The 12,039-nt window shown below is 35.4% G+C and overlaps 1 protein-coding gene and 1 pseudogene across 1 annotated transcript; both read right to left on the reverse strand.

Annotated features, from left to right (window-relative positions):
- Positions 1–4,721: 4,721 nt before the first annotated feature.
- Positions 4,722–6,872, reverse strand: LOC147928815 (uncharacterized). Its single transcript, XM_087484898.1, has 6 exons — positions 6,837–6,872; positions 6,520–6,621; positions 6,127–6,307; positions 5,827–5,886; positions 5,500–5,734; positions 4,722–5,418 (listed from the first exon to the last, which is right to left on the reverse strand). Exons 5-6 carry the CDS (start codon positions 5,579–5,581, stop codon positions 5,003–5,005), a joined length of 498 nt encoding a protein of 165 aa, XP_087341024.1. The 5' UTR covers positions 5,582–5,734; positions 5,827–5,886; positions 6,127–6,307; positions 6,520–6,621; positions 6,837–6,872; the 3' UTR covers positions 4,722–5,002.
- Positions 6,873–10,152: 3,280 nt separating this feature from the next.
- On the reverse strand, positions 10,153–11,667 carry LOC104744029 (protein MAINTENANCE OF MERISTEMS-like; annotated as a pseudogene).
- Between the last annotated feature and the right edge of the window lie 372 nt (positions 11,668–12,039).

A 12,039-nucleotide genomic window follows, 5' to 3' on the forward strand; every position in this document is an offset into this window, starting at 1 on the left:
GATAAGAATTATGAAAGGGAAGATTTATATGGTTTTGTTTTCGTTGACTGCAATGCATGAACGTTTAAATGAAAAGTTAAGGAAAATAAATGTTTGTTGGTTTTGATATTATGAGGTGGAATTGAATAGATTCCCTAGTATGTAAAGATAATTGGAAAGAAATTTACTTTTGGTTCGAATTTAAAACATTAGGAAAACATACTCTATTTTTGTTTTTTTTTTTTTTGAAAAATACATTCTCTTTATTTTCTTTTATTTTTTTCAACAAATATTTATAATTACTAAAATAATCTTACTTAAACTTAATAATATTTGTTTTTTGACTAAAAAAAACTTAATAATAATTAACCGAAAATATTTATATTTTCAATATCAAATGACCAAAAAGATTTTGGAGATTTTTTTAATTTTATAACATGACAAATATTAAGTTGTATAGTGTAGACTATGGAATATATTTAGATATTATCTTGGTAAAAAATTAAAATAAATCAATAAACCATATTTTTGTTAAATATCTACTCCATCCGTTTCAAAATGTAAGATGTTTTGAGTAAAGCACGCAGATTAAGAAATGACCATTTTAAAAAAGTTTAACCAATCACAAACAAGACTGCATAATATAAAGTATTAAACTATTGAAAAGTTATCTAGAAACTTGAAAACATCTTATATTATGAAACGGAGGGAGTATTATGAAACAAAAAAACTTCTCTAAACATACTATATTATGAAACGGAGGAAGTATTATTTTAAATTTAGTTTATTTTTTCTAAATTTTGAATTTAGTTTTGATTAACAAATAGTTTTGTCATCTTGTAAATTTTGAATTTAGTTTTGTCATTTTGTATATGTAATATTTTAGTTTTCATTACTATTTATATTTTCAATATCAAATGACCAAAAGGATTTTGGAGATTTTTTTATTTTATAACATGACAAATATTAAGTTGTATAGTGTAGACTATGGAATATATTTAGATATTATCTTAGTAAAAAATTAAAATAAATCAATAAACCATATTTATGTTAAATATCTATTATTTTAAATTTAGTTTATTTTTTTCTAAATTTTGAATTTAGTTTTGATTAACAAATAGTTTTGTCATCTTGTAAATTTTGAATTTAGTTTTGTCATTTTGTATATGTAATATTTTAGTTTTCATTAACAGTAGTAATGTGAGTATTTTCAAAATATGGTAGTTTTCAAAATGATCGTTTGATAAAAGCGTGGGACTTACGTAACTACGATTTCATTAATAAGGTTTGGTATCTGGTTTAGCAAGATTAGTGGGTGGTTTAGGTCATAAACTGTTAAAATCGACACATGTGTGTTCTTTAATTCGTGTGCGAATAAGTTTATTTTAAAGGAAAACTTAAAACAAAACACAAAGTTTTGATAAAAGTGGGACTTACGTAACTACGAGTTCGTTGATATTTTAAAAGTTCGTTAATAAGGTTTTGGTATCAGTAGCTGGTTTAGGTCATAAACTGTTGAAATCAACACATGTGTGTTCTTTAATTCATTTGTAAATAAGTTTAAAACATTTTTAAAGGAGACTCAAAGTTGGATATTTTATATGGTAGTTATGAAGGAAAAATATATTGCACCTCTAATTGGAATGAAATTAATTTCCGTTTGAGTACAATGCTTAGTGAGAACTGAAATTACGTAGAATTTGATAAAAGCGTGGGATTTACGTGACTACGAGTTCGTTAATAAGGTTTGGTATCAGTTTAGCTGGTTTAGTGTCTGTTTTAGCTGATTTAGTGTCTGGTTTAGGTCATAAAATGTTAAAGTTGACACATGTGTTCTTTAATTCATGTGTAAATAAATTTAATTTTTTTTAAAGAAAAAACTAGAACGAGACTCAAAGTTGAATATTTTATATGGTAGTTATAATGAGAAAATATATCGCACCTCTAATTGGAATGAAATAATTTTTTGTTTGCGTTTATTAGATATATTAGGTAAAAGAGTGAGACTTAGGAAACTACAATGCTTAGTGAGAATTGAAATTACATAGAATTTGATAAAAGCGTGGGAACTGATGAAACCATGGACGGTTCAACCAAACCAGAAGGACCTGAGGAGCAGCTTGAACCTGAGGAAGCATCGGAGGACCAGCTTGAACCAGAAGAAGCACCGGAAGAACAGCTTGTACCAGCGGAAGCAGCGGAAGAAGCACTAATCGTCCTGGCGGGTCCTATAACAAGGTCACGGTCCAAGAGGTTCAACCAAGACATTAGTGGACTACTCAAGGAGCTGGACAAGAAGCTAGAAGACGTGGCTCAAACCACTTTCACCATGCTCACAGCTCAAGGTGCTCGGTAAAGGGTAAAGTGTTGCTTTGGTGCTCTTTTTCCCTTGGTCAAGTTTTGTCCCATTGGGTTTTCTTGACAAGGTTTTTAATGAGGCCTAAGTAATATTTTTAACCCCTTTTGCCAGCCCAAGTCGTGGTCCAAAGCCCATTACAAAGCTTTGGCCCATTTTCTATCTCTTTCTCATTCAAACTTTGCATTTATTGTTTTGTCATTTCCTAGACATCTTGCATGAGCTTGAACTTGAACTTGCAAGGTTGTCTAGGGTTTTCTCTTCTCTATCTCGTCCCCCTACTTCTCCTATTTAAAGACCATGTATCTCTTCTTTGTAAACCATCAAACATTTTAATCAAAAACTTCTTTCTACTTCTTTGATCTGAGGAGTGTGTAATATCTTCTCAACTTGTTTTCTTCTTAGTGTGTCATATCTAAGTTGGATTCGAGCCTGAAGTCTAAGAGATTTCCATCTCTCTTGGAAGTTCATTTCAATCCCCTTTTCATCCGCTGCATCATTTCACCATTCCATCTCTTTCAATCCGCTGCATAAACCACCCCTTCACCTTCCATTTGATCAATCTATTGTATCTTCGATTCATTGATCATCATCAATCCATCCGATCATCTTCAAGACCTTGCAAGTGTGTTCTTGGGAGCAGATTCCTTTCCAGGAGTCTATCAGGAACTTATGTAACTTCGAGTTCGTTAATATTTTAAAAGTTCGTTAATAAAGTTTGGTATCAGGATTAGCTGGTTTAGTGTCTGGTTTAGGTCATAAACTGTTGAAATTGATACATGTGTGTTCTTAAATTCATGTGTAATACGTTTAAAACTTTTTTTAAAAGAAAAAACTAGAACGAGACTCAAAGTTGAATATTTTATATGGTAGTTATAAGGAGAAAATATATCGCACCTCTATTTAGAATGAAATTATTTTTCATTTGAGTTTATTAGATATTTTAGGTAAAAGCGTGGGACTTAGGAAACTACAATGCTTAGTGAAAATTAAAATTACATAGAATTTGATAAAAGCGTGGGACTTACGCGACTATGAGTTTGTTGATATTTTAAAAGTTTGTTAATAAGGTTTAATAACGGGTTTAGCTGGTTTAGTGTCTAGCTTAGGTCATAAAATGTTGAAATCGACAAATGTGTGTTCTTTAATAAATAACCACATTTCACATGTTCACTTCTATATATGCTCCAGAATTTTGACTTAACTTATTTATTTCAAAACCTAAAGTCACATAAAGGAAAAAGTTAAATATTACAAAATTTAGAAAATTATGTGAAAGGGTAGAGTATGATGTTTGATGAAGACTTTGGCTAAATATAATATAGGCAAATTTGTAGTAGTATGAGAGGTTTTATCAGTTTTTTTTGGTCATATATCATGAGAGTTATGGTTACATTTCAAAGAATAAATATACCATAAGTTTTACTGTCATTTTTTTTTTTTGTAAAACACTAATTGTATTGCAATTAATATATTAAAGTGTATTCATATGATGAAAGATTTGTTATTAAAATCTTACAAACATCATGGGAGTTACATTTTAAAGAATTAATATGCAATAATTGTGTTAATGATTACTATTAAATAAATATAAAATATCATATTGTTTTATATCTTGAAATTATTTTAGAATAAATTGATTTGATCTTTTGGCACAAAAACTGTAAAACAAATATTATACTTTTTTTTTGTCAACATTACTAAAGAATTTAATAACCATCATTATATTTTTCCAAAATTATGATATTAATATTTAAATCTTCAATTATCAGAAATTTATTTTGTCCAAATTTCTGATATTAATATTTAATTCTTTTTTTGTTTTGCAAAATTATAATGTTATGGTAATTATATAAAATATTGATAAATGATATCTATGCGAAGTTATAATGTTATATTAATTATATAAAATATTGATAAATGATATCTATATATAATTACTAAAAAGACGTTACATAAATGTTAATATATTTTTTAGTACAGAAATATCATTTAAATTTAGTGAATATGAAAAATAATGTATTTACTTTGAAAAAATAAATTAAAAAAATTTAATAACTGAAAAGTGAGGACATGTGTCAAAAATATACGCTGTCAAATGTTGTTGTGTTATGCAAAGTTAGGAGAATTATCTTTTCACGGGATCTGTTTTAAATTATCTTCATTAAAATTGATCACTGTGATTTAATTTTGATTATAGTTGTTCCAGTTTCACTTGATGGAATCAGGCTGTTCCATATACGGATGAAGTGTTATCTCCCTGTAAGCAAAACTCTGATCTGCAACGTACCAAGAAGCTACTAGCTCATTACTATGTTCAAAAGATTCAAATCAAACACCCGCAGCAAACAAAATAGCCATGCACTCACTATTGTAAGAAAAGTTATGTTGAAACAGAGCTACTGAGCTACAATTAATATTTGGGAGCTGGCTGGCTTTCTTATGATTCAAAGTCTGGAGCTTATAACCTACACCGCCATTACAGAATAAACAAATGCATATACCAGTAAGAAATATCTGATCTGCAACACACCAAGAAGCTACTAGCTCATAACTGAGTTCAAATAAAACATTTAAAGATAGTAAACCAAAACCTCAGAGAGGTGAGGTTGTCTTTGATTATTCTATATACTTGCATTGGGCTGCCCAGAACAACCTCGAACCCGCCTAGATCATACGAGCTGCTGCGATTTTTCTCTGTTTCTCGACCTTCCTTTCTTTCATCAATGTCACCTTCTTTAGTACCTTATTAATAGTCTCTTCTAACGTTGATGACATCACTTTCAGCTCTTCAAATCTCTTTTCGTATGAGTCATCACCAAGAACATTAACTTCCTTCTCAGCTTCATTACTGCACAACTTCTCATCTGAGCGTCCTGCCATGATACCATCTTCTTTGAACAAACACTCTTGTTTCTTGCTACCATCATCGATCAGATCAGCATTGCGTCCATGCACAACAATGTCAAGTACTCCTTTATTAGCACCAAGGGGAGGATCTGAAGTGTTGTTTCCAACAAATGGGATCAATGCAATATTGTTTCCTGCCTTGCTTCCACTTTCAGCAGCCATATTTTTAGAACCTGATCAAAAACAAAACAAAACTACTATAGCCACCTACGATATGTTTCTTAAATTCAATGTTCCAGCTGATTCATTGTTACCTATTTCAGGAGGTTGACTTGTGTATGTTGGAATCAAGTCTTTGATTAATCCACAAAATTGGTGAAACAGAATCAAGAGCATGAAGAGAAGAAGATGGAGAAGAGTTCGTTGGTTAGAACGAAGAAGAAGGTGAAGAAGCGTTGAAGAAGAAGACAAAGAAAATTGGTATTGGGCCTTTTGTGTTATGTAAGTCCATAAACTTGTTTAATGGGTTTGTATTCTGCTTTCATAAAACTATAGGGTAAAAACCTAAGTAAGTCTCATATATAAGTGTAATGGTGTATAATGAAATGGATAAGAGAGTTTAAGGAAAGAAGAGGCTAAACCTAAAAGTCGAACATGGTATCAGAGCTTCTGGTTCTTGGTGATCTTCAAGCTTGAAATTCCTGCGCAAAAGAAACATGGACACAAGTATGAATCAGGTGATTAAAGAGAGAGAGTATTGTAGTATATGCAAGAAGCATAACCACAGTGAAGAAAAATGTTATCTCAAATGTCGATATGAAACCCAGTTTTCATTCAAGCAATTCAGGCCGAGAAGAGGCTGTTTTGGCTGCGGGAAACACGGGCATTTTGAAAAAGACTGTCGAAGCAAAAAGCATCAAGATAGAAAACCACAAAATTACCGGGAAGAAGAAACAGGGCTGTTTAGTGCAGCATATGTTGTAGAGCAAACAAGCAGCGATGAAGTGTGGCTGATTGAAAGTGGAGCAACTAATCACATGACTCGTGAAGAAAAGCTCTTCACCACCATAGATAGGTCAGTTCGAGTTCCCATTAGAATTGGAAATGGCGCTAGATTAATGACTGCAGGAAAAGGAAACATTGAAGTGGTAACTAAGAAGGGAACAAGAGTTATTAAGGATGTGTTTTTGGTTCCAGAGATAGACAAAAACTTGTTGAGTGTGCCCCAGATGACTAGAAATGGTTATCAAGTGTTGTTTGTTGGGAACAAATGCATTATTCACAACCAAAAAGGGGATAAGATTGCTGAAGTAGAAATGGCAAGGAATGCTTACTTATTGAGGATGCAAATTGCAGAGGAGAGTGTGCAAATGGCCAAAGAAGAGAGTATGTCTGAGCTGTGGCACAAAAGATTGGGTCATTCAGGACTACACAACCTGCAAAATCTCCAAACAAATCAAATGGTTAAAGGATTGCCATGTTTCAAAGTGATCAAGGATGTATGTGAGGCATGTGTAAAAGGAAAACAGTGCAGAGAGGAATTCCCTAAGATATCAGAGACCAAGAGTGAAGGAATTCTAGAACTAATCCATACAGATGTATGCGGACCAATGCAGACACCATCATGTAATGGAAGTGTATACATACTTACTTTTACTGATGATTACTCACACATGCTATGGGTGTATTTCCTGAAGTCAAAGTCAGAGACATTTGCCGCTTTCAAGAAGTTCAAGAATCTGGTTGAAACACAAACGAACAAGAAGATAAAGAAAATCAGGTCAGATAGAGGAGGAGAGTTCAAGTCAGAAAACTTTACAAAATTCCTAGAAGAAAATGGAATTGAAAGGCAATTTACAGTAGCTTACTCACCTCAACAAAATGGGGTTGCTGAGCGTAGAAACAGAACGTTGATGGACATGGCAAGAAGCATGTTAAAAGACAAGGAAATGCCAAATGAATTTTGGGCTGAAGCAATATTTACAGCAGCTTACCTTCAAAACAGACTACCCACTAAGGCTTTGAATCAGAAAACCCCACTTGAAACTTGGAGTGGCCATAGACCTTCTGTCAACCACCTTAGAGTATTTGGATGCATATGTCATGTGTGGATCCCTGCAGTAAAGAGAAAAAAGTTAGATGATAGATCGGAGAAAGCTGTGTTCATGGGATACAGTAGTGTAAGTAAAGGGTATAGAGTGTATGTCCTGAGTACAAGGAGGATAGAAATATCAAGGGATGTTGTTTTTGAAGAAAACAAAAGTTGGAACTGGAAAACTCAAGAAGAAGTTAAGGAACAACCTGAGGTGTCTCCGAGTGCTGAAAACCCACCTCTTAAGACATATGTTGGTGTACAAAGGAGAAATGATACAAGTCCAGCAAACAAATCAACTACAAGTGATGTGAGACACGAAATTAGTCCCATACCCTTTCAACTGAGTGGAGAAGTGTCAGAAATTGGTAGCTCATCGAGACAAGTTCATAGAGTCAAAAAGCTAAGTGATATTTACCATGAAGAAGAAGAACAAGACAATGAAGCTAACCAAGTTGAGGAGGCATGCTACTTATCCTGGCAGGAGCCTAGTTTTTTCGAAGAAGCTGTCAATGATGTAAACTGGAGAGATGCAATGGGTGAGGAAATTTGCAGCATCAATAAAAATGATACTTGGGATTTGGTGGAGAGACCTACAGATAAGAAAATAATCTCTGTCAAATGGATATACAAGATAAAGACAGATGAGGTTGGTAAAATCCAAAAGTTGAAAGCAAGATTAGTGGCTAGGGGATTTACTCAAACCTATGGAGAAGACTATGGAGAAACGTTTGCCCCTGTATCGAGACACGATACAATTAGAGCCCTAATAGCACTTGCTGCACAAAGAAAGTGGAATTTACATCAGATGGATGTTAAATCAGCTTTCTTAAATGGAGAAATCACCGAAGAAGTGTATGTAGAGCAACCACCTGGCTTTGAGATAGAGGGAGCAGAGAATATGGTTTACAAATTGAAGAAGGCTTTGTATGGTCTAAAGCAGGCCCCAAGGGCTTGGTACAGCAAGATTGACTCATACTTCATGTCACAAGGATGCAAGAGAAGCGACTGTGATGCATCAATGTACACACTAGAATGTGAAGGTGAAATCATGATAATAAGTCTATACGTAGATGACCTTATTATCACAGGTAGCAATGATGATATGATCAATCAATTCAAGGAGAAGCTGAAAAATACCTTTGAGATGACTAATTTGGGAAAGCTCAAATACTTCCTTGGATTTGAGATCACCTACACAGATGGAGGAATATTTCTAAGTCAAAAGAAATATGCACAACAACTGTTGGAAAAATTTGGGATGAAGCATTGCAAGAGTGTAGGGACACCACTAGTACCAAATCAAAAGGATCAAGAAGAAGGAGCAGAACTTACCAACCCAAAACTCTATCGAAGCATGATCGGAGGATTGTTGTATCTTGCTGCAACTAGACCAGACCTTGCATTTGCTGCCTCTTATCTGTCCAGGAGTCTATCACAACCAAGAGAGAAAACCTTGCAAGAGGCAAAGAGAGTGTTAAGGTACATACAAGGAACAATAGACTACGGATTAAACTTTCAGGAGACAAACCAAATAGAGTTAGTTGGCTACTCAGATTCAGATTGGGCTGGCTGCAAAGAAGATATGCGAAGTACCACAGGAATGTGTTTCACACTTGGGAGTGCAATGTTCACATGGCAAACTCAAAAACAAGATACAATTGCCCAATCCACAGCAGAGGCGGAGTATATGGCGCTGAGTGCAGCCACAAACCATGCAGTCTGGTTGAAACGTTTAATGGGGGAATTAAAAGTCAATGCTATAGAGAGTGTCCCAATCTATTGCGACAATACATCGGCGATAGCAATTGGAAAAAATCCTGTTCAACACAAGAGAACAAAACACATTCAAATTCGTTATCATGTTGTTCGAGAAGCAGAAAGAGATGGAGTAATCAGTCTACGGTATTGCAATGGGGAAGAACAAACTGCAGACATTCTTACCAAACCACTTGGGAAAAAGCGATTTGAAGATCTTCGACTCAAACTTGGAGTAATGCAAAACCCAGCTGGAAGAAGAACGATTCAAAGAGGTATCACACAAGCTCCACCAGTGGAAGCAAACATGCACAACCGAGAGAAGATTCAGGTAAATGAAATCAAAGAGAAACAAGAGATCAACGGAAATCAATTAAGGAATAAGGTGATGAGGGAGAAAGAAAACGTACCAGTAAGCTATGCAGACATCGTGAAGAGATGTTGTCCAATGGAGAAAGGAATCAAACCGAAAACTCAAGGGAATATGGAGGTCAAAACCCTAACATCAAATTTGGGGATTAATCGAAAGAATTGAGAGGGAGTGTTGGAATCAAGTCTTTGATTAATCCACAAAATTGGTGAAACAGAATCAAGAGCATGAAGAGAAGAAGATGGAGAAGAGTTCGTTGGTTAGAACGAAGAAGAAGGTGAAGAAGCGTTGAAGAAGAAGACAAAGAAAATTGGTATTGGGCCTTTTGTGTTATGTAAGTCCATAAACTTGTTTAATGGGTTTGTATTCTGCTTTCATAAAACTATAGGGTAAAAACCTAAGTAAGTCTCATATATAAGTGTAATGGTGTATAATGAAATGGATAAGAGAGTTTAAGGAAAGAAGAGGCTAAACCTAAAAGTCGAACAGTGTACTTGCGTCTCTTGTCACGAGCTTGTTCCATGCACTTTGGTTTCTTGCTGCCATCATCGATCAGATCAGCATTGCTTCCATACACAACAATGTCAAGTGCTCTTTTATTACCACCAAGGGAAGGATCCGATGATTTGTTTCCATCAAATGGGATCAATGCCATATTCTTTCCACTTTCACCAGCCATAGTTTTAGAACCTGAAAACCAAAACAAAAACTACTATGTATCACCTACATGTTTCTTAAAATTCAATGTTACGTTCCAGCTGATTCATCATTACCTATATCACGAGTTTGATCCATGTACGTGCGTCTCTTGCCACGAGCTTCCTCCATGCACTTGCGTTTGTTTACATACTCAGCTATAAACATTTCGTCCTCGCTTGTTCTGTTCATCTTAGAGCCTGAAGGAACAAAACTAGCACAATCACCAATGATGTTCCTTGCATTCGATGTTTCACATGATTCAACAACAACACCCTTCTCCTTAGAAGAAGAGTTCTGGTATTCTCGAGACGTCTTCCTCCACCAGTCGCAGAACCTCGGAGTAACACGAGGTATGATAGAACGGGAAGGAATGTACAACTCCACAGCATTGATAGGCTTACTATAATCATTCCAAGCTTCTCCCCGTGAGAGGTTGTTCCGGTGAACATTAAAAGGAACATCCTGAAGCATTCCAAACTGTGAAGCCACTCGATTAGGGAAGTAACGCTCCACATAGTCAGCTCGCTCGACATAGTCAACTCCAACAAGCACCGAAGCCTTCATGCATCGGGCAAAGGAGATGATTTCATCATCAAGAATCGGGGAAACAGGAACACGCATGTCTCTCTCAGGGTAAAACAGAGGAAACGTCCAGTTTTCAATAGTTTTTGTGTAGGGACGCCACTTGAAACTGTCAATCTTGGAGTTGTCTAGGATCAGTCTCACATCAGTGGTTGTCTGCTTCAGGTCACTCCAACGAGCCACTCTTGGCTCATATTTTAGCAACGGATTAGGTTCTTGGTGTAGTTCCGTGAATCTCTCCCATGTCCAAACTTGAACCAACTTAAACAAGGCAGTCAGATCAATACTAGCCGTATTGGTGGATTCGCTGAAAGATGTGATGTGTTTTTTCAAGAGAGTTAGCTCAGCATACAAGTGTGCAAGAACAGCAGGAGCAAGAGCAACCCTAGTACCCCTTGAAAGATGAATAGCAATTGGGAAAACATCTTGAGAGACATGAGGCTAGCGTGATGGCAGAAAGAAATAACTAAGCCACAAGACAAGAAACGCTACATGTTCATCATACTCATCGCCTCTGTGCATGAATCTCTCCATCCATTTCACTTGTGTTACAACACTAACCTTATCTTTGCGTTTAATCGCGCACCATTCATGATCCAGTTCCGCCTCAATCTTCTTTCCTGAGCTATTCAGAGCAGCAAAAACAGGTGAACCCAAAACAGAGAGACCTAAAAGCAGCATAACGTCTTCAAGGGTTATGGTTGCTTCACCCCAAGGGAAAACAAAGGTGTTGGTGTCAGGACACCATTTCTCAGCAATACCCACAACGAGATCTGTGTTTTTAGAGATTCTGAATGTGGACGCCATGACTGCTTCGAAAATCCCAGCTTGTCTCCATATGCCTCGGTGCAAAGCTGCCATTTTCATAGCCCAAAGCTTAAATTTTTTGGTTGCAAATCTCCACCCTTTGAAGGAAACGCTGGAAGAGAGAGACTTGGGTGGTGGAGGGGAAGGAGCCGAATGAGTTTGGCAACGAAGCATGGCTTCGGTGGTGGGTGAAGCAGAGAGTTTGAGAAGATGGTGTTTTGTTCTTGCTGGTTTGGTTGAGTATTGTTTCAGAGGGAAACTTGTGTGTTTTTATCGATAAGAATTATGAAAGGGAAGATTTTTGTATTCTTCGTTTGCCATATATGGATGGTTTGGTTTTTGTTTTGGTTGACTAGAGTGCATGAGCATTTAAATGATGAGCTGGAAATTCAAAAGATTCCCTAGTATGTAAGATAAATGGAAAGAAACTATTTTTGGTTTGAATTTAAGCATTAGCTGTTTAAAGAGTATATTTGGAAAAATACTCCACTTTTGAGATTTTTGTTTTTTAATAAATACATTATTTGTTTTTCCTTTATTTTTTTT

The sequence above is a fragment of the Camelina sativa genome, chromosome 14 (genome assembly GCF_030686135.1).
Source record: "Camelina sativa cultivar CO46 ecotype springtype chromosome 14, ASM3068613v1".
Taxonomy (NCBI): domain Eukaryota; kingdom Viridiplantae; phylum Streptophyta; class Magnoliopsida; order Brassicales; family Brassicaceae; genus Camelina; species Camelina sativa.